Here is a 23,763-nt window from a genome sequence, read left to right as displayed (position 1 = left end):
AAGCACTAATGTAATCTAATGCAACAGACAACAGACTCTTAATGGCGACATTTTTATCAGTTATCATGATTTTTTTTTTTTTTTTAATCTAAAAAAACATTTTGACCTTTAAGCACTCTGCAAGGGCAAGGGGAAAGAAAAGCTTTTAGGAAATACAAGGGGATTCAAATAAAGTAATGGGAAGTATAGTTTGAGAACACTGTGAATTAATACGTAACGCTGCTAGGTAAGAAGGAAAATTACATTGATCAATTACAGTTCCTAATCTCCCTTTCTATATTGAACAGAGGAAGAGAGGGGGTTGTCCAGAAGACTTGTCACATCATAAAGCAGCTATGGGAATGCTTTAATCCTTTTACAGCTAGAGGCTGACATCCATCTGTCGGAGAAAAGGAAAAGAAAAACAATTGCCATTGTTACCTAAAAATTATTTGACTTGAATAATTTATTTTTCATAGCCTTTATACAGATTTTTTTTTTTATTAATTGCTTAGACAGTAAAAGTGGTACTTGAGGCCCACTCAGTAAAACCATTCACTCATATACCTAATCTTTAGACCAAGTCTGCAAACCTATAAGCACAGCTGTTTTGTTTCATTTGGGAAACACTGCCACTTAAATGGCACACTCATTTACTGATGACCTCCATCCCAGTGATCATGTGTGAAAACACTTACACATAATTTGTTCTCTTATTTTTTAAATTTTCTGATTACATTATATATATGGGGAAAGCTTGGGCCTAATGGTTAGAGAGTTGGACTTGTAACCCGAAGGTCGCAGGTTCGAGTCTCGGTGCTGGCAGGAGTTGTAAGTGGGAGGGAGTGAATGAACAGCGCTCTCTTCCACCCTCAATACCCATGGCTGAAGTGCACTTGAGCAAGTAACTGATCCCCCAGTTGCTCCCCGGGTGCTGGATATATAGCTGCCCACTGCTCTGGGTGTGTGTTCACGGTGTGTTCACATCTCACTGCTGTGTGTGTGCACTTGGATGGGTTAAATGCAGAGCACCAATTCCGCAAATGTCATGACTTTCACTTTTTTTTTCATATATATATATATATATATATTCATATATATATATATATATATATATATATATATATACTATATACTATGTGTGCATGTATCTGTGTGTGTTTATGTACGTACAATATATATATATATATACATATATACATATATATATATATATATATATAAGTGCCTTGCAAAAGTATTCATACCCCTTCATATTTTTTTTTTTCATGTTTTATGTTGCTGCCTTTTGTTAAACTGCTTTAAATTACTTTTTCCCCACATCAATCTACACTCCATACACCATAATGGTAAAGCAAAAAACAGGTTTTTAACATCTTAGCAAATTTCTTAAAAATAAAAAACTAAAATATATATGCCTACAACCCAAGTCAAAAAGTCAACTTTATGTCGCTTTATACACTATATATTTTTCACAATAGTATCAAATTCAAATTCTTCTGTAAAGCAGCTCTAACAAGTCAGTAGTGTCATTATACAGCTCAAGTCAGTATTGATTCAGTTCAGTTGCATAACTGTGTAAAATTCATCAGTTTTACATTCATACTGTATATACAGTGTAAATGTGCATATGCATCCACTGCACTCTGAACAAGCAAAAGACACAGGAGTGTTGTGTATTTCTCACATCTGTGTGTAATTTGTCGTTTATGTGGCTAATTATTTTATGTTTGATTGTACTGTTTCTACTGAAAAACACCATTTTTAGAAGTTAATATAGTTTTGAATGGTGTTTGCAAGATGTGACATTTTTCATGTTGTCTGTTTTTTTTTTTTTTTTTTGTAGAGTTGAGAAATTGATCTTAGTTTAGAAAACTTTGTAAGTATTAAAAAAAACTGTAATGTGTGCTAATGAGATTTGTGTTCTTTGTGTCCCTAAGACCTGCATCTTTTCTTCATAATGTTCAAATCAAATGCTAAATGCATGATTCATTTGTAACTTAATGTGTGCAGTTTACTCCTTTGTTTTTATCAAACAACAACAAAGAAAAAATGTTGCTGCTTTTTGCAGAAAACAGGAAATCATTAGGACAAAAATAAATGAAATCAGACACCTTTTTATTATAGTTTTTGACTGTGAAGTGTTAAAAGTATATAAACTCTTAAAATTAAGTTACAGTGACCCATGAAAAAAATACTATTTACACATTTAAACATAAAAAAAAAAAAAAAAAAAGACAACTGCAGGCTTAATTTCAGCACAGCACATATAAATTCCTGATTGAACATTTACAGCTGACCATGTGACCTTGTAACAACAGTATGTGCAGTGCTTAATTTGTAAATTGCAAGGGCCTGGAATAAAGCAGGGTGAAAGACCCGGCAAGAGGAGGGATAGGGAGGGATAGGTAACGGAGCTTTGGTGAACCAACTTAAGTGATTAACAGCTTGCAACAGTTGCTTTTCTAGTGTGTGCATGTACTCAAAAAAAATCAGGGGTTATTTTATTTCAATTTATATATATATATATATATATATATATATATATATATATATATATATATATATATATATATATATATATATATATATATATTATTTTTAAGTGGCATATTTCTTTTATTTCAACCCAAACTGTTTTTAGTGTTTGGGTAGTTTTTGTGTAACCCAGCTCTGGGGACAGGACAGTCACAACAACGCAGCAGTTGTAATGAGCATGGATATTTAGCATCCTCTCCAGATGAGAGGTTCTCAAGAAATGCAACTTGCATTTCTTTGGTAAAATATAGGTTTGTGTGTTTTATTTAATCTGTAAAACAGTTTCTTTGCTGTAAATGATTTTATTTTATGCAAAACAACGATGTCAGTCACCTAAACAAATCGCATCAGTCTTTTCGCAAAGATTAAATGAGTAATTTTTACTTCTAAAATGCTTGTTAAACAAGTTTAAATGTAACAAATTTTGTATATATATTTAAATGCTAAAATTTGTTGTATTAAAATTCGTTGTAGAACTCTTTAATGTAAAAGCAATTTTCCTGTATACCTGTTTGTGTGGAATATTTTAAGTTTTGAGGATTTAATTATCTGTTTATGAAGTAATTTTTTTTATTTTTTTTGTAAACAAACAAAGAAGAAGAATTTGCATTGTTCTACATTCCCAATTAAGTAAGCTTCCTCTCCCCTCACACACAAATCAGTATCCACCAATTACAGTAGTTTATTACAGTGGAAATAAAACCCACAAAACCTGGCATGGATGACACGCATATTTAATTTCTTACTTTTATTTATTATTTCATATAAGGGGATAAAGTTATTGACATAACCATATTATACATGCAGGAGCGTCTTTAACTGGTGCATGAGGAGGGGGATCAGCCTTGTTCCAGCTCAAATAAAGCACTGGGTATGGGTAGTTTTTCTGTTAAGAGCTCCTTCCAAAGTCTTAAACCATTTTGGATTCCTATTAAAAAAATGTAAAAAGAAACCTGCTAATAAATAAAATGTTTTATACAAAGCAAACCCATGACAAAGATAGAAGCAATGCTTAGATTTAAAGCAATAAGCATATGTAGTGTCCAAAGCACAAGGCAAAATTTAAAACCTAACAGAATTTGGTTCTTGGATAGTTGGACAGCTTTTCGTATGTTTGTGTGGGAGAGCAGACTGGTCTTAGTTTTGCATCAGGATGCCATTTAAGCAGAGTAAAGGCAGGTAATTTGGTTCTCTGGTGCAAACAGTTGTTATGTGGCCAGTTCAGTGAATCAGTGCTGTGGATCATGGAGAATTATGAAATGCTCAACACCATTCTGAATGAAGGTCTGTCGAACTGTGGTTCCACAAAAGGTGAAAATGAATTTTCTGGCCTCAGTTGCTTCCCTGAATTGACTAATAACTTTAGACAGGCTGCATGGGATAATGTGGCTCAACACCAGGTCAAGCATATAGGCTCTGAAGCCATGCTAAACTTTGTTCTGTGGTGGCCAGGTGATAGACACTATGAAGTAGTCCCGTTTTTTGCCTCCACGGTGTTGTCATAGAAGAAGTCCTCATTGACAACAGAGGTCAGGCTCTGCACGCTGAAATCCTTCTCCAGAAGCGAGTTAAGGTCCACGCTATTTGCCATTGCCTCAGTCTGGCTGTCCAAAGAGTGGCTATGTCGACGCATGTTCAGTAGGGCTACCTGGCTGCGTCTGAGGCTACTCGTGCCTCTGCCAGACTTGCGTTTTATCGCGCTGAAGTGAGCTCGCTTTATAGCAGACTGCCTTTCTGGAGTGTCCACTTCTTCGCTCTCTGGATGCACATGGGGAGCAGGTGCCTGGGAGGCCTCTTCGGTCAGCCGAAGCCTGCAGAACTGGGCCTCGATTGCACTGGGACAGTCTTGCGACTGCTGGTCATTGGTCTCATTGTCCTTGTCACTGATGATGTTGGATTCTTTGAGGCCACTCTGGTGCGGGCGTGACGGCTGATCCACAGGAGCGCTGGCACTGCTGGTGGCTCCACTGCTTACACTGGCTGAATCTGAATCTGGTAGACACAGCCTCAGAGGATCATTGCTGGGGTAGGAACTGTTATTTGAAGGCTGCTTGGAGAGCAGAAATGCTCGGGAAGAACCTGTGGGGCACAAATGAATGCAGTCATGAACGTTAAGATCTTGTATAAGATGTGTTGTTGATGTACAGTCGTGGCCAAAAGTTTTGAGAATTACATAAATATTGGAAATTGGAAAAGTTGCTGCTTAAGTTTTTATAATAGCAATTTGCATATACTCCAGAATGTTATGAAGAGTGATCAGATGAATTGCATAGTCCTTCTTTGCCATGAAAATTAACTTAATCCCAAAAAAACCTTTCCACTGCATTTCATTGCTGTCATTAAAGGACCTGCTGAGATCATTTCAGTAATCATCTTGTTAACTCAGGTGAGAATGTTGACGAGCACAAGGTTGGAGATCATTATGTCAGGCTGATTGGGTTAGAATGGCAGACTTGACATTAAAAGGAGGGTGATGCTTGAAATCATTGTTTTCTTCCATTATTAACCATGGTGACCTGCAAAGAAATGCGTGCAGCCATCATTGCGTTGCATAAAAATGGCTTCACAGGCAAGGATATTGTGGCTACTAAGATTGCACCTAAATCAACAATTTATAGGTTCATCAAGAACTTCAAGGAAAGAGGTTCATTTCTTGTAAAGAAGGCTTCAGGGTGTCCAAGAAAGTCCAGCAAGCGCCAGGATCGTCTCCTAAAGAGGATTCAGCTGCGGGATCGGAGTGCCACCAGTGCAGAGCTTGCTCAGGAATGGCATCAGGCAGGTGTGAGCGCATCTGCACGCACAGTGAGGCGAAGACTTTTTGAAGATGGCCTGGAGTCAAGAAGGGCAGCAAAGAAGCCAGTTCTCTCCAAAAAAAAACATCAGGGACAGATTGATCTTCTGCAGAAAGTATAGTGAATGGACTGCTGAGGACTGGGGCAAAGTCATATTCTCCGATGAAGCCCCTTTCCGATTGTTTGGAGCATCTGGAAAAAGGCTTGTCCGGAGAAGAAAAGGTGAGCGCTACCATCAGTCCTGTGTCATGCCAACAGTAAAGCATCCTGACACCATTCATGTGTGGGGTTGCTTCTCATCCAAGGGAGTGGGCTCACTCACAATTCTGCCCAAAAACACAGCCATGAATAAAGAATGGTACCAAAACACCCTCCAACAGCAACTTCTTCCAACAACCCAACAACAGTTTGGTGAAGAACAATGCATTTTCCAGCACGATGGAGCACCGTGCCATAAGGCAAAAGTGATAACTAAGTGGCTCGGGGACCAGAATGTTGAAATTTTGGGTCCATGGCCTGGAAACTCCCCAGATCTTAATCCCATTGAGAACTTGTGGTCAATCCTCAAGAGGCGGGTGGACAAACAAAAACCCACTAATTCTGACAAACTCCAAGAAGTTATTATGAAAGAATGGGTTGCTATCAGCCAGGATTTGGCCCAGAAGTTGATTGAGAGCATGCCCAGTCGAATTGCAGAGGTCCTGAAAAAGAAGGGCCAACACTGCAAATACTGACTCTTTGCATAAATGCCATGTAATTGTCGATAAAAGCCTTTGAAACGTATGAAGTGCTTGTAATTACATTTCAGTACATCACAGAAACAACTGAAACAAAGATCTAAAAGCAGTTTAGCAGCAAACTTTTTGAAAACTAATATTTATGTAATTCTCAAAACTTTTGGCCACAACTGTACAGCATCTCTGATGAAACACTGCATTGACAGACACCCTATTTCTATTCTTAACTTGCAGCACAGCAACTCAGATCACTTTGTTTTGACACTTTAGGGTGAATTAATTGCTATGATCTTTGTTGTATATTTTAAAAGGTTCTGACATTCAAAGCCAGCTTGTGATTTAGCAGTTTTTTGTTGTTGTTTTTTAACCAATGAATTTCTCTTGGAAGTCTAGTCTCAAGATGATAACTGAATGTTGCGTGGTAAATAATGTGCAGCTTCAACATTTCCACGCATCACAATGTGACGCATCTCAATGTTGGCCACTTCCACTGTATCCCAGACATGTAAGTAAAGGGGAAGTCACACTGACCTAGCCTAGCAGAAGCTGGCAGAGTTTTTCGAAGGGGAGTTAGTCGCTTTTTACATGTTCTCTCAGGCTGTTGCTCAACTCTTTGCATGTTTTGACGCAAGTTCTCCCGTAGGATAGAGCGAATCACCTTGATGATATTCACTTTGCATTCTGGGGTGCTGCAAATGACAGAAAATGCAAAATGTTAAGCTCCGTATGGAATAAAATAGGGACACTAAGTTTTGAAATGGCCAAGTAGGCAATTCAAACCTGCTACACAAATGGAACACCATCTCAGGCCTGCCCTCTTTCTGTGATTTGGTGTGGATGAGCTCCCAGATGCAGTCTGTATCTTCAAAAGGTTGATTATTTGTACATGTGGAAATAACTTGATTACTACTGCCTCTATTAGCTCAAACAAGCCAGATGAGTCTCTTACCTGCTGTATTTCCCAGTCTAACCTGTAGTGCTGACAGGGGAATGAGCCAGCGAAACTTGAATGGATCCTGCTCTCCATGGGCTGATTTTGAAGTTGGCTGGCAAACAAAAGCATGAAATATACTTATTTTGTATATATATAAAACTGTATTATGTAAATGTCTGTCAAAACACCATTTATGAAAAGTAATCTGTAAAAAATTTGGATGCTGAAAAGGTTAACACATGACTGCCCATATTTATATTTAGGATTGTTTTCTGAACTTGTCACATTGTATTCCTGGAAAAAAATGAAATGATAAAATAAAGTGACCCCATTAAGTAACTAGACTGAATGTTAAAACAAGACTTACCATCTTCTTTCTCACTTTGTTGTTCTCCCTGTACAACAGTATCACAGCTCTCTTAAAAACTAATAAGACAAATCAGAGATTCTATGAGTCAAGCAGATAAGTTAATTTTAGAAAACGACAGAAATATTTGTCTTTGGAGCTGCAGAACTGCTGCCAATACATCTAGAACAAGCCCAACATACTTTCACAGATCTATAAAAAGCTCTGTGTGAAGTTCAGGTTGAGTGTTGCATGACAAAATAAATCTTAATATTTACATTATTTATTTAATATATAGGTATAAAATAATAAGGTCTAAAACATTTCTAACATGAAAATATAAGAATAAGGTTTCATGGGAAATATGCTTTCTATAAAAATCATGGGAAAAGACCAGAGCCTTACCAAAAACATTTAAATCAGGATCCTTTTTCATACGGCCCAGCGATGGGAACGGGTTGTGCCAGATCACTGAGGAATGAATGAGGAACTGTCCCATAGAAATCTCTGTGACCTGAGACAGAGGAGAAAGAAAAAAAAGGAAGAGAGAGACCACTGATGACTGAACATCCAGTTAAATAAGGGGATTACCCTGATGCATTCAGACTGTACTGTATATGCACCTCTTTCTCAGTACCACTTTGCTCTGCTACCAGCTGCTCAAATACTGCACCGTAGTCTTCATAGATCTTCTGCATTTCATTTATGTGGCTTGCAACTTTTTCCATTTCTTTCAGTGCCTCTGTAATAAAAAAAAAGATTGTCTTAAGATAATTCATTATTGTCTTGGATTTCTAAAAATAGCTGTCAAATTGCAGTCAGAATTACTGTGTGAACTCAAACTGGAGTCGGAATGCTGGGGGAAAAAAACTTCAGACCTTATCAGACCTTAGTAACATTACTGGGAATAATCCTGTACTACGTCTGTGTTTAGATCACACAAAAATGTCATTTTTCATTGTTTACTTATCGTTGTCATTCAAACCATTTTGCAGAACACAATAAATGTTATTTTGAAAGATTTCCACACTGGGCTCTGGTCACAGCATGCTTTCATAATACGTAAATGGGCAGCTTGGAGATTGTGTGAAAATATCTTGTATAAACTCTTTTTTTAATTCTCAGTAACCCACCCACAAAAACACAACCATGTGTGATGTACCTGTGAGGTGGTAGTGTTCCTCACTGTCTGTGTCCGTTAGAGACACCAGCTCGCGGAGCAGCAGGGGGTATTTCAGTACTCTTTGAACCGGTTTGATTAGGTAGGACTCTAGTGTGGTTGAGTGTTGCTTGGTTGGATTCCTTGAATCAAGGAACTCCTTAAAGGATCGATCTGTTTTAGCTGAAGAGAAAAGAAAAACCATAAATGCCAATGCCACCCACTGAGCTAGAAATAAAAAAAAATTTCAATGGCCACTGCAGGTATATGGCTTTAGGCAATGCACACAATCCATCCACAAAGAGGCAGCACAGGCTCTCTGACACCTCTTAGAACCACTGCAGTATATATGCAACACTGCAGACAATGAACACCACCAAGGTGAGTATCAAGGAATTCGATCGTACCTTCGATGTGAGGAGAGTTAAACGCAACCACCTCTACAGCACTCAGAATAATAAATATATCACCCGCATTGTCGTTCAAATCAAGAGGAGCTATTAGAGCAGTAATTGAGGCACTCCTCGCCCCAGATGGATTGACACTTCAGGGAGCAATTGGCAGGCAATTAACAAGTTGACACAAAAAGTCGTTTTCGCTTTGCAAACGGAAACCTTGGCACAACAGAAGCAGTGTGTGAGAATATATAATTACAAGCACTGCTGACATACGGCTACACACACCCATGTTGTTTCATCTGTAGTGCAAGCACCACGTTTCATGTCCTTACCATGCAGTGGTTAAACAGAGCGTGTTGTTTCTTATAGCCATTAAAGTGCAATTTCTGGCGCTGCTCTGAGGATTGTAATGGGATGAATTAAAAAGGAGGCAGAGGAATACGTTTTCCACTGTAATATGGGCAGGGCAGCCCCTCATTCATTTCTTACTGGGCAGTTTGCCAAAGATAGAAAATCAGGTTCATGTTTCACACATAAATTATATTCAGAATTTATAGCATCTAATCACTAACACTCGTTAGGATAGGATATAATGAAAAGATAAACCAACAACGGGTCCTGGTGTTGTGACATTTCCAGCCTAAAACATTTCAGAAGTACCCATGCAGAATGAGAGACATTAAATTAGTTAAATTGTTCAACGTGTAATAGTAATAATCTATTATTTTATTGCTCCAAGATGATATGATTAAGGTGTAATGTGCTGTGCTTTACCTCTTTCCAGAACCTTCTGCACTTTAATATGGTTGGCGCAAAAGCCACTGTAAAGCTTGAAGTGCTCTGCATAATACAAAAATGAACCACCCAATGAGAAGAGCAGCTTCTGGATAAGGGAAAATAAAGACAGCAATAATTCATCAAGAAGTGGGCATGACACAAGTACATGGATCTGAAGTCTTTCATTTGAGTTTTACTGCCTTCAACTGAAAATTTGACTCAGTTACTCAACACTTTATGTCATTACAAACCTGTTTGATTTTCTTCCATAACACAAAAGGAGATATTTCACAGCGAATACGCTCAAGCTGCTCTTTACCAAATTGAAACCATTCAAAATTGACAAAAATCAGTGTGTCTCTCCATATCACCGTATGCTGCCTTATGGCGTGAATGATACAGAAGAGCATTCACAGCATACAGTGATATGGAGACACAGAGGAAACTGTTGACAAAGGAAATGTTGAATAAAGTCGTTATTTTTGTTTTCTTCGCTTAAATATAACCCAGATTGCATGTCTGATGGCAGATGGGAGTATTTTGACGACGACTTTCATACCTTTTGAAAGTGAAAGTGACGTGACATACAGTGGACCTTGACACTGTTATTTACTTAGCAGTCTATGGGACAGTCACAGGCCTCCCCGTTTTCACCCAAAATATATTAAATTGTGTTACGAAGACGAACAGAGCTTTTACAGGTTTTGAGCAACATGGGGGTAAGTGATTAATGATAAAATGTTCATTTTGGGGTGGACTGTCCCTTTAAGTTAAACTTATGTTCCTCATAAAAAAAGGCTTAAAAATCATTTGGTCATATGGAGCACATTATTATATAGATATCATAACCTATGCTTTTGTATCCTATGGAAGAAAAAACATGAGTAAATGATAAAATATTTTTATTTTGTTTTGATGGGGGTGGGGTTATAACGTTAACTTGATAAAAAAAGCTACATTATTCTCAAAACTGAGAGCTCTCTTACTAAAATGCTGTGTATGTCTTATGAGAGTATTAATTAAGAAATTAAGGCATTTGGCATGTCCACCTTGAATTGTACAGGGGTCTCAAGCGTGCTCAAGTTGGGGAAGGAACTAATCTTCTCCTCCAGGGTCTGCAGGAAAACTTTCTGGAAGTCCAGCATCTCTGGAAGGCTACCAAATAGACTTTCCATCTGGGCAAAGAAAACCCACAACCATTAAACAGAACTTTCAAAAAAAAAAAAAGGAAAAAAAAAAGAAAAGCATGCAAACTACAACTGTATTATCTAAATGAAATCTGCAGATTTTATTTCAGTTGTGCTAGCTCCTTCTATCGCAGACCCCTTGCCAAATTTTGCAGTGCCACTCACATTGTCACTAGTAACTTAAGAAGCAGTGTTAAAGCCATTTTATGTTTAGTCCTTGTCTAATTTGTGCAAGGGCATGCTATAGTGTCCATTAACAGGGATTTAATATGGCCCACTTCTCAGCACATATTGAATGATCTTTCCTCAGGGACATCCTGAGTCTTGTCAGGGTCATATCCAGTTCACCAGGCAGCAGTCTGAAAACTGGCAAGTTGAAAGTGCAAGTCTTTAGCATCAGTCACGTTAGTGGGGACATGCAAGCTTGTGGCAAATGAGCCAAGATGTATCACTGCAATGAATGACTGTGCAATCTGTGGCAACTCAATCCAACACTGACCCCATTAAACAAGCTCCAGTATGGTGTTTGGCTTTACCTCGTCTCGGGTGAGAAAGGTCTCCTTTTGCAAGGGCTTCAGGTAAATTTCGAAGAGGCAGTTCAGGTCCTGTATAAAAGAAACAGAGCACAATAATAAGAAGAACAGCTTTTCACATCTCCAGAATTGTTTAACTACAAAAAAAACTTTTTAGAGGGGTAATACAGTATCCTTATATATGATCAAAAAAAAAAAAAAAAAAAAAAAAAAAAAAACAGTAAGGTAATTAAAAATGTAAAACACTAAATTAAAACAAGAACATAACTAAAGCTGTCCTTGCATAGAGGTTGTACCTGAACTTATTAATATACAAATGCATCTCAATAAATTAGAATGCCATGGAAAAGTTAATTTATTTCAGTAATTCAACTCAAATTATGAATACTTGTGTATTAAATAAATTCAATGCACACAGACTGAAGTAGTTTAAGTCTTTGGTTCTTTTAATTGTGATGATTTTGGCTCACATTTAACAAAAACAACCAACTCACTATCTCAACAAATTAGAATACTTCATAGGACCAATAAAAAAAAAACAAAACAAAAAAAAAACATTTTTAGAGAATTGTTGGCCTTCTGGAAAGTGTTAATTTACTGTACATGTACTCAATAATTGATATGATCACCTATTCATGGAATTACTGACTCAATTCGGCGTGGCATGGAGGTATTCAGTTTGTGGCACTGCTGAGGTGTTATGGAAGCCCAGGTTTCTTTGACAGTGGCCTTCAGCTCATCTAGGGAAGTCGCTGCCTAGTGGTTAGAGAGTTTGACTCCTAACCCTAAGGTTGTGGGTTCGAGTCTAAGGCCAGCAATACCATGACTGAGGTGCCCCTGAGCAAGGCACCGAACCCCCAACTGCTCCCTGGGCACCGCAGCATAAATAGCTGCCCACTGTTCCATGTGTGTGTTCACTGCTGTGTGTGTGCACTTTGGATGGGTTAATTCTTATTGGGAATTCTTAGTATGGGTCACCATACTTGGCTGTATGTCACATCACTTTTATCTGCATTTTTTGGTCTCTTGTTTCTCATTTTCCTCTTGACAATACCCCAAAGATTTTCTATGGTGTTCAGGTCTGGTGAGTTTGCTGGCCAGTCAAGCACACCAACACCATGGTCATTTAACCAACTTTTGGTGCTTTTGGCAGTGTGAGCAGACGCCAAATCCTGCTGGAAAATGAAATCAGCATCTTCAAAAAGCTGGTCAGCAGAAGAAACATGAAGTGCTCCAAAATTTTTTGGTAAACGGGTGCAGTGACTTTGGTTTTCAAAAAACACAATGGACCAACACCAGCTGATGACACTGTAAATCAATCATCACAGACTGTGGAAACTGACTTCAAGCAACTTGGGCTATGAGCTTCTTCACCCTTCCTTCAGACTCTAGGACCTTGGTTTCCAAATGAAATACAAAACTTGCTCTCATCTTCTCCTTAGCCCAGGTAAGACGCCTCTGACATTGTCTGTGGTTCAGGAGTGGCTTAACAAGAGGAATACGACAACTGTAGCCAATTCCTTGACATGTCTGTGTGTGCTAGCTCTTGATGCCTTGACCCCAGCCTCAGTCCATTCCTTGTGAAGTTCACTCAAGTTCTTGAATCGATTTTGCTTGACAATCCTCATAAGGCTGCAGTTCTCTCGGTTGGTTGTGCATCTTTTTCTTCCATACTTTTTCCTTCCACTCAACTTTCTGTTAACATGCTTGGATACAGCACTCTGTGAACAGCCAGCTCCTTTGGCAATTAATGTTTGTGAAGGGTGTCAATGATTGTCTAGTGGACAACTGTCAGATCAGCAGTCTTCCCCATGACTGTGTAGCCTAGTGAACCAAACTGAGAGACCATTTTGAAGGCTCAGGAAACCTTTGCAGGTGTTTTGAGTTGATTAGCTGATTGGCATGTCACCATATTCTGATTTGGTGGGTTTTTATTAAATGTGAGCCAAAATCATCACAATTAAAAGAACCAAAGACTTAAACTACTTCAGTCTGTGTGCATTGTATTTAATACACGAGTTTCACAATTTGAGTTGAATTACTGAAATAAATGAACTTTTCCACAACATTCTAATTTATTGAAATGCACCTGTACAGTAGGTATAGAAAATAATCACCCCACCCTTTAAAATAATCACATTTGAAAGAGACATGACATACAGCCAAGTATGGTGACCCATACTCAGAATTGGTGCTCTGCATTTAACCCATCCAAAGTGCACACACACAGCAGTGAACACACACACACACCGTGAACACACACTCGGAGCAGTGGGCAGCCAATTATGCTGTGGCACCCGGGGAGCAGTTGGGGGTTGCTCAAGGGCACTTTAGTCGTGGTATTGCCGGCCCGAGACTTGAACCCACAACCTTAGGATTAGGAGTCAAACTCTCTAACCATTAGGCCACAACTTCCCCATTTTGTTGCTTTGTAGCCTGAAATGAAGATGTACACAGTTTTTGTTTTATCCAACTGTATTTTCTCAGTGCAACTTCTAACATCCAAATGAAAGATATAACACCAAAATGTCAGAAAAAAAATAAAAATAAAATTAAAAACCAGAATCACTGATTTGGAAAAAGGATCACCCCCTCCTAAAAATGACTTGTAAACTCAGGTGTGCTCATGACTCATTTGACTTTCAACTGTGATCAGCTGTGGTCATTTTGATTAGCTCAGCATGAAACAAGCTTTCCTGGAGTATTTCAGTCCTTGGTAGTGCAACTGAAGCAAACAATCAACAATGAGTGGCAAAGCACTGTCAAAATATCTCTGGGATAACGTTTTAAACAGGCAAATCAGTAGATGCATACAAAAATTTTTCAAAGGCGTTATCAATGCCTTTGAAATGCCATTGGTATCTATTATTAAGAAGTGGAAGGTATTTGGTACAACACAGACCCTCCCTGCATCAGGACTTTGCTCCAAACAGGATGAAAGAGCCAGGAGGAAACTGGTCAGAGAGGCGACCAAGAGTCCTACAGCAACTCTGAAGCAGCAGCAGGAATTTATGATAAAAACTGGTCATTGTGTGCATGTGAAAACAATATCACAAATTCTCCACAAATGTGGCTTTTATGAGAGGGTTGCAAGAAAAAAGCCACTCCTCAAGAAAGGCCACATGCAGCCAAAACGCACCTTGAAGAATCTGAGGCAGATGAGATATTTGGCCTCAACACTAAACGATATGTCTGGTGGAAATCCAGCTCACCATCCAAATAACAGCGTTCCTCCAGTAAAGCATGGAGTTGGTAATGTCCTGTTATAGGGTGTTTCTCTCCAGCAGGGACTGGAGCACTTGTCAGGATAGAAGGAAAAATGGATGGGGTTTACCTTTCAACATGACAATGACTCAAAGCACACAGCAAATCTGAGCACACAGTGGTTGAAGGAAAAAAAGTTGAATGTTCTTGCATAGCCTAGTCAGAGCAAAAAAATTAAACAAGGTCACTTGTTTCAATTTACATGTAAAAGGTCAATAATTTTTTTTTGCACCCCACTTTCTCCTTCAAGTATTAAGATCTGACAACTGTTTTGTGATTCTCTAAACTGAGTGTGTAATGACTCCAACCTAGGGCTGCATGATAAATCGCATGCGATATTTAATGCACATCTTGTCAGTAAAGCCGGTTCTGTAATCAGCGGTAAATTTCCATCACGTGCGTGCTTTCACATGGAGCAGCATTTACTACTAGCCGATGTTCACTGACAAGCTGTGTAAAACCACAATCATATTTTGCGCAGCTTGTCAGTGAACAACAGCTCTGCGTAGTAAATGCTGCTCCATTTGGAGCAATTTGGTTATCAACCACAATTTGGTTACCTAAGACACAGTCAAATTATTAGTGATGCACAGAATTTATTTTTTATTTTACTGAAACACCGAAAACAAAAATAAGCTTTCATTTAGCCAAAATCTGAAACCGAAAATAAAGTTTATTTAATAATCAATTAATCACAATAATTTAATAATCAACACTTAAATAAAAAGTTGCATATAAACATTTAAATTGCGAATAAGGCAGTCTCTATGTAAACTTTTTAATTACTAACAAAATATATGGACATTGTATGGCTTTCCTTAGTTAAATCTAATGTTACATTACATTGTTTACAGGCTGTTTTATTGATGTCTTTCCATGGTACAAACACTGATTGAGTGATTACATCAAATGTGATACATTTCAAAAAGTTGTAGGGTTTCCAGCTGATGTTCATTCATGTTTACTTCACTCTTTAATTAGCACTAAAGAGGAAGACATGATCAGTTCACACGCTGCTTGAACACACATGAACAGCATAGACTAAAAGATCCCTGTTCATCGAAAGAAATCAATATTGTTGGTCCAGCTAGTGTCCACACAGCTGTCATGTTTACCTGTTGTAGCTTAACCCTGTGGGCACGAAATAGACACTGACAGAGCCTGAATGCACCATCAGAGAAGGCGGCAGTCTGAAATGTCACTGTCACTGTTTCGGTTCAATGATTTTGCCTCTCCACATTTAATTTTCATATATTCGGTTGCCGAAATTTAGGTGCATCACTAATTATTTTGTAAATGTGAAGGTGTAAAGCAAAGCCATTAATCAGGGAAATTTCTGTTGCAGATAGGTCTAAACAGCCAAAGCCGTTTGACAGAATATTCAGGTTGATGCACAAGCAGTCTACTGATGCCATAACATGGCCACAGCACATAGTACAGGTTTGGGAGCTGTTTGTGCATCAACCTGAATATTCTCATTAGGCTGATTTATAACTGTCTGCCAGTGCCGATGCAGCATATCACAAACAAATGGCTCCATTACAGGACTCTGGGATGGCACTGTTCCCCCCTCCCACAAATCACTTATCGCTGGAATAATCAGACACTCCCTGACGCCTTAACCACGAGGAGCACATTCCCATAACAGCAGAGTTTTAATGTCATCTAAATGTCCACCACGAACATCAGCAGGGTAAAACTGGCACCACATAAGCGATCACATGCAAGCCTCAGGATTATTCAGGAAACAGATGGGAGAGGAGGCATTTCTTTTCACCAGCTAGAGGAGTTAATTAATAGGTGGTCCTTTGGGACCTCAATGAAGACTCTTCCAGCTATCCATCAAATGTGTTCTGCTAAAACAGCCATTTTCACCTCATGGGTCATTCATTAAACTGAGGTTTAGAACTGAACTGATGTGACTTCCGGATTAGTATAGAGCTGAATTAATAGGTGAAATAGTTGAGTTTTAGTCAAGTCAGAGTCTCGTACAGATGACTGCATGGATCTGTACTCGTGTGAGAGCTCATTTCTTTCTGTTGATCTATGTTAACTGGGGAGTCAGTCCTCACCTTTACATAGGATTCCTCTGTGTTCACTAATTCCTGGATGACCTTGCGTAGTCTCTCTGTGGCAGACATATGACGTGGACAGGGCCTGAGCATGGGGGCCTCTGGCCCTGTTTGCTCCTGCTGGCCCTCCATCAGACCAGAGCCTTCCTGGAAGGAGTGGTACAGCGAGCACACTGTGTCCACACTCTGCAGGAGACACATTTTAAATAATTACATTAAATACCAATGTCAAGCAATCCATCAAATGACAAGAAAAACAATAGAGAAAATACACAGAAAAAAAAATGGTAAAGGATTTTTAATTTTCCTTCTGAAAATTGCTAAAAAAAATTCACTAATAATTTTAAAGGAACAGAAAGTAACACACTGAATTAATTGAGACATTTTAAGGGGAAAGACTGAAATAGAGAATTATTGTAAAACATGACAATAAAAGTTTTGTTTGTTTGTTTGTTTGTTTATTTATTTTTTACAGTGTATGGATTAAATATAATATACATTTTGCACTTTTAGTTTTCATACTTACAAAATTATTCTAAAGGTCTATCCACACCAGTACTGCTGTCACTCACATGTTCTGAAACCAACTGACAATTGACATTACAGTACAGCTACTGTAATAGTGCAATGTGAGAATCATATAAATAAAATATTAACATACATAAATAAACATAATAAACTTATTAAAACATTTCCATTTAGTTGCAATTGCATATCACTACATTGGTTGTTATTGTTAGTTGTTTTGTTTAGTTTTTTTTAATAAAAATATATAATTTTCTTTTCATATATTTATTTAATGTCAGCAAACTTGCATGTCAGTACACTAAGATGTGGTGTACACGTCTTGCGATAGTCTTGCGATACTGACATTGTATTAAGAGACTCGATCCTCACATAAAAATATAATATATTGATAATTATTATATATATATATATATATATATATATATATATATATATATATTACTATAAAAAATTAACTTGCAACTGTATTGAATACGACTCATGAAAATTAATATGCAAATATGCAAGAATTAACATACAACAGAAACAGAAACCTCCATTTATAGACAAGAAACTACTGCACTGAAGGGGGAAAATTACATGTCAAGAAGAACACAACAATCATGTGCAAATTAACATTTTTTAAGCTCTGAATTCTATTAAATGTCATGTAATTTCTCAAAAATTAAACAAATGTACAAATGGATGAAGGGAAAATTGCAGTTTTTAGTGAATCTTCACTAAAAATAAAAGCATTTTATTTCTCGACTGCTGTTAGTGCATTTTAGGAAAACATATATTTGAAAGCTTTTTCTAGCTGTTGTGGAGAAACAGCTTGGAACATGATAGGCACAGATTCATTGTGACATGGTCCATATAATATATGTGTGCAAGTATTACATAATTTATGCTGGACCTACACCCTACAGACATAGCTGCATCACATCTTCTTAAACATTGTGATCGTTTTTTAAAATAATACTGACGACACTGACGATTTGAAGGGTTACATCTCGTGTGTCCATCTTTGTCAGCATTTACAGTAGTAAGGTTTCTAGCCAAATTCGTATTAAGGTGGTACATCAATACCAACAGCGATATTGCTTACAGTGAAAGTCTCAAAATAAAGGCTGCAGCATCTCGGTTTCAGCTCTCAGAGAGCTGCGAACAAGTGAACAGCTGACAGGGACAGATCTGTGACCACAAGGGACAAAAACAACACCAAAGCCCTTTTCTGGCATTAAACCAGCAAGCCAGACTCCATTTTGGACAGAGCACATGCACCCTGCTGCTCCAAAAATATATAAACTCAGCACTTCAACCTTTTCTTAACATGTATGTTAACTTGCATCCTATTGACAATATACAGAGACAGAGAGAACATTACATTGCAAAGAGTGTGTGAGGTGGTGTTTATGTGAAATGATTCACTGACAGAAGAACAGCAAGAGAAAATGGGATCTCAAAAGGAACGAGCAGATTGCTTCTGCAGTTTGGTTTACTAATTACAGCACGGCCACTCAAGAGACCATGTGCTTCAGTAGCTTCAAAGTCAGTTTAGTGTGTCAGGAGAGAGAGAGAGCAAGAGGAATAGGTAAGCTCAGCCGCAATCTTCTGACAGACAGCTTAGCTATAGTAGGACCACCCAAAGCAAACACTGGGGCTACCAGCACATCTTCTCAGCCATTAGTTAAACAGAGATTAAGGAGCCTCAAAAACACTGTTGTGAAAAGTAAACATATATATATATATATATATATATATATATATATATATATATATATATATATATATATATATATATATATATATATTATTAAACCTCAGCATGTAGGTTGTATTAAATATGCAGTGTGGACACATCTTGCACTGCCATTAAGTACAGTTAGCACGAACTATATGCACACAATCATAGACAGCTGCTTTCAAACATTCCTGTATTTGTATAACAGCGCTCTGTGAAACAGTGTCAAATGCGTTTTTGCAGCGTTGAGAATTGGAGCCAATCACAGACATGTTTGTTGTGCGTGTGAACACAATGGCCAATCAGACGCATGGAGTACAGACTGTCCCAGTATACTTTGGGCTTAAGCGACTTTTCAGGCAAGTAGTGACAAATCTAGCAACTTTTTGAACCATAGCGACTTTTACATGTAAATACAGCCAAAATCACAGTACAGCCATTGACTTTAACTTATGTGTATGCTGATTGTGTCACATGACAACATGGTTGTAAATCAGGATGTTCTAGAAGTGTAGAGCAGCAGCTTCTAACTAGTAAGGCAGACGCAATGATGCCATGTATATGCTAAATAGCATATGATGCCATCTAGTGACATTTAGCAGCTTTTCGAGCAGGCTTTAGCTACTGTCCATTGAAAATAATTGACAACATTGGTATGGGCTCTGCTTGCTTGCAAATCGTTTCGTTATAACCATTAAGTATAAACACAATGTAAATAAGCGATTCATTATGCAGTGTAGCCCGATTTTTTAATTGATTACAGTATTTTCACTCAGTCAGTGAGCTTGCACAGGTGAACTGAAGTGGTATCAGCTTCACTGATTGTAAAGGGAACGATCTTTGCTATGTTTCTGCATATAACCCATTCATAATTTGAATTGGTTCAAGAACTAGTACATCTGAAGTTAAATGTGGCAATGTAAAAGCTGCAATACTGAATAGTGTTATTTTATACACTTTGTTCTAATTTTAGTTGATAGGAGACATCCAGAAATATAATTAGGAATATTATTTTTACTGATAGAGAAATTTGTCACCTTTTACTCCTGCTAATGTAAGAGCTGTATCATTTAGACACTGATATAGTAAATAAGACATTTTTCAAAATATTTTCATTTGTGTTCCACAGAAGAAAGAAATGAAAACTTGTTTGGAACATCATGAAGGCATATAAATTATGAAAGAATAATGTAACAAAGTTAAGAGACTTTCTTCAACACTCTCAAACATCCTAGATTTTGGGATATAATAAAAAAAACTCCAAAATGAATAGATAACAGGCAAAGGGACGCAGGAGACATCGTGTTGACCTTGTGGTAGAATCGGTGGGAAACCCCAGCCTGGCACAGACAGATAACAGTCATTGTGGCTGGTACTTGTGTCATTTGTTTTGATGCAGTCACCAGGAGGTTAAGAGGAGCATTGCAGGTTGTGAAGACTCCATTCAAGTTCCTGTTAACCTCACGAAAGCACCTGAAAATGATGGCTTTTCTCACTACACACAGATTTATGCTGAATGTGAATTGCCTATATAAATTCATGCCAAGTCACTGTGAGAATCTTAAAAGTAAACAGGCTAATACAGTATGACAGAATGGTACTGCATAGTGGTTACACAAAAGGTTTCTGTTTGCATGCTGGGTGACCCAGATTCTAATTAACAAATGATAAAGGAGCCATGTGGAGGTGAAAAAGACAGTAACGCAAGAAAAAAAAATTGAAAGCTTCAGTTCTCATTTTCTTACTCTCAAGTCCCTAGATGATGGCTCCTTCAATGCTGTGACACCAGCTGTCAAAAAGCTTCAGTCTGACAATCTATCCTCCTTGACAGAAAATGTTCACAGATCACTGTTTGCAGAGGAGCGAAATTGTTTTGCAGCGCAAGTTTGTGATGCGAATGACACATTGGACCCACTTAGACCTTATTAACGTGTTTTAGGTTATCTGAATGTGATAGACAACTCTAAATATAGCTTTAAGTGGGGTCCATTGCATCTTGAAAATGCATTACTATACAATCATTAAAAGGTCTGAAAGCAGTGCATCCTCAAAAAAAAAAAAAAAAAAAAAAAGATAAATGCACTCTGTTAGGCTTACTATTAATCATTTTAAACATGCAACATGCTGAGTAAGCAGGTTTCTCCTCATCTTTTCCACCTTCCTATAATATCCTGTCTTCTCAATACACACGCACACTCTAAAAAAATAAAAAATAAAAAAATAAATCTATAAGAATGCGACCTCTGTGTTTAAATGTGAGCTACATTCTCCAATAGAAACATATAGCGGTCTTCCAATCATCACCCTCATGGATCCGAATGAGGTTATAAGCACTATGCAGGTCCAGTTTGGAGAAGATGTTCCAGGGCAGCTGGGACCAGAGGAAGTGGGTAGCAATATTTGACAGTTTGTGAGTTCAGGATATGGTAGACGATGCGTGGCTTCAAACAAGGCCTTCATCCTTATTGCTGACAAAAAAAGAAACTGGATGCTGCTGGTGAAGTAGAAGGGCAGATGAATTCCTGTTTGAGAGCCTCAATGTACTCCTCCATGGCCTTCTGTTCCGGGATGGACAGCGGGTACACTCTACCCTTGGGTAGTGTGGCTCCATGAAGCAGATCAATTACGCAGTCCCATGGCCGATGAGGTGGTAATTCCATTGCTGCCTGCTTGAAGACACCTTGGAACACCCTGTAGTCAGGTGGAATCTCAGGAGTCTCCAAGGTTTCTGGACGCTCCACAGTCATGGAACAGATGGTCACTTCACTATTCATGGATGAAGATGGAGCTTTAGTTAACTTCTGAACAGGAGACATGCAGTTTTTGAGACAATCATCACTCCATTGGAGGATCTCACCAGTGTTCCACTTGACTTGAGGGGAATGTTGAGTCAGCCAAGGGCGTCCCAGGATGATATCAGCAGCAGAACCGTCCAGCACCAGAAAGGAGATAGATTCTCTATGCAGACAGCCGATGCGGAGCATGATGGTAGGGGAGCAGTATAGGATCTTGCCTCTGCCCAGCGGTGTTCCCAGGATAGTGTGAATGTTGAGTGGTTGAGAGCAGGTTTTCCTCTTGAGGTTTAATTGTCGTAAGAGATTCAATGAGATGAAGTTCCCGGAGGATCCTGAGTCAAGAAGGGCTTGCGCTGAAACAGATTGGTGAGCAGAGGTTACCCACACGGTAGTGAGTGATAATGGTGCAATCATAGGTTGCAATTGTAGGGTACTCACTGCTGGGTGTGGTAGACGAACTGGGCAGAGCGACATCAGATGTCCTGCTGCTCCGCAGTACAAGCATAATCCATTAATAACTCTCCATTGATGCTCCGCATGGGTGAGATGGTATGAATCAATCTGCATCGGTTCTGGTACTGAAGGTGAGGCGGGTGGAGGAGATAAAGCAGTGACTTCCAAATTGCAGGCTGTGAGGTGTTGAGAGACGCGTATCGCTCTCTGAATGAAGTTCTCTAGCCCCACAACATCATAAATAGCCATTTGTTGACAGATGTTAACATTAAGCCCCTGTCGGAATGCAGTGATGAGCGCTGCTTTGTTCCAGCCACTGGTGGCTGCAAGAGTGTGGAACTGGAAAGCGTAATCATTCACAGAAGATTGGCCTTGACGCAACTGGAAGAGTTGGTCATTGACTGATAGTTTGTTGGGGCTTTGGCCAAAAACTTCCTTGAAGTGAGCAACAAAGGCTGTGAGCAAGTTGGTGATTGGGCCCTGGGCATCCCAGACAGACCATGCCCACTGTAGAGCACGTCCAGACAGAAGCGAGATGATGTATGCGATCTTGGCCCGATCACTGGGGAATAATTGAGGTTGCATCTCAAATAATAAGGAGCACTGGAGTAGGAACCCACTGCATTCCTCTGCCTCACCGGAATATGTTGTCCTGGGACTGGCGGATGTAGATTGAGTTGAAGAGGTGTTGAGCAAGAGATGTGACTGATGAATGGATTGGACGAGCTCAGCAAACAGATCAGGGTTCCGATCATTGCTTGGTTCAGTGTTGCTTTGCATATTTTGAGGTCTGGTCTTCTGTCAGCAAACAGAGGAGAGCACCACCAGTAAGTACAGCTCAACAGAGTTCATCAAATGAGGATACAGCAGAGAAAAAAAGTGATGATCACAGGTATGGATATTCTCTGAGAGATTAGAGCATAGATTTAGCAGAATAATCACACTCGTGTCTCTGCAGGTGGTGATGGACCTGGAAAGTTGAGCACTCGACTGAAGATAAACAGGTAAGTAGATCAGGCAAGGAGCCAGGAAGGTTGATCCACGCATGTGAACAACAAGACCAGACACTGTGGAAGGGCTATGATGGTGGCTTTATACTGGGCTTGATTGATGTTGACAGGTGGAGTGCATCAGTATTTGGGTGATTATGAACGAGTGGGAGGAGCTGAAGTATCAGGCATGGCTGTTGACTCCGTAACAGGTGGGAAGTGTATTAATAGCTCTGACAGCTTGTAGCCATAACTGTTAAGCAACATCTATGGAAACGTCCATTGTTAAAACAAAGAAAACTTTTTCAGAGAAGAGTAAAAAAGGAAAAGTGAAAGATCCCATAATAAAACATGTTTTAACATCATGTGTAAACAGATCAAGAGCTGGCTTTTTTAGCTTGACAGGTAAAGTAGCAAGATATCCATGAGTAACACCTCATAACTAGAGAGCCAAATCTTAGGTATTGCACCTTTAAAAAGTCTACACAAATTGTGCCTTTTACAGTAGGGTACAATGGGGCTAAGGGCGCCCAGGGGTAAAAGGCAACTTTGATATTAT

At 38.7% G+C, this 23,763-nt stretch overlaps 1 protein-coding gene across 5 annotated transcripts in view; it reads right to left on the bottom strand.

Annotated features, from left to right (window-relative positions):
- Positions 1 to 2,080: 2,080 nt before the first annotated feature.
- The window catches only part of LOC109104292 (rho guanine nucleotide exchange factor TIAM2-like), a 99,947-nt gene continuing 78,264 nt past the window's right edge, over positions 2,081 to 23,763 (bottom strand). For 4 of the 5 annotated variants that reach the window (XM_042774445.1, XM_042774443.1, XM_042774442.1 and 1 more), the window contains 12 exons: positions 16,717 to 16,902; positions 11,384 to 11,452; positions 10,710 to 10,835; positions 9,658 to 9,766; positions 8,489 to 8,668; positions 7,950 to 8,068; positions 7,732 to 7,840; positions 7,348 to 7,406; positions 6,996 to 7,092; positions 6,827 to 6,908; positions 6,578 to 6,735; positions 2,081 to 4,596 (listed from right to left, as the gene is read on the bottom strand). In XM_042774445.1, the coding sequence (XP_042630379.1) occupies positions 3,980 to 4,596; positions 6,578 to 6,735; positions 6,827 to 6,908; positions 6,996 to 7,092; positions 7,348 to 7,406; positions 7,732 to 7,840; positions 7,950 to 8,068; positions 8,489 to 8,668; positions 9,658 to 9,766; positions 10,710 to 10,835; positions 11,384 to 11,452; positions 16,717 to 16,902 (1,911 nt within the window). In that variant the 3' untranslated portion in view covers positions 2,081 to 3,979. The remainder of the gene's footprint in view (positions 4,597 to 6,577; positions 6,736 to 6,826; positions 6,909 to 6,995; positions 7,093 to 7,347; positions 7,407 to 7,731; positions 7,841 to 7,949; positions 8,069 to 8,488; positions 8,669 to 9,657; positions 9,767 to 10,709; positions 10,836 to 11,383; positions 11,453 to 16,716; positions 16,903 to 23,763) is intronic. The other variant, XM_042774444.1, reaches the window with a different exon arrangement.

Source organism: Cyprinus carpio, chromosome A17, assembly GCF_018340385.1.
Source record: "Cyprinus carpio isolate SPL01 chromosome A17, ASM1834038v1, whole genome shotgun sequence".
Classification (NCBI taxonomy): domain Eukaryota; kingdom Metazoa; phylum Chordata; class Actinopteri; order Cypriniformes; family Cyprinidae; genus Cyprinus; species Cyprinus carpio.
The sequence above is the reverse complement of the archived record's forward strand: the minus strand, read 5'-3'. Positions and strand labels throughout refer to the sequence as shown.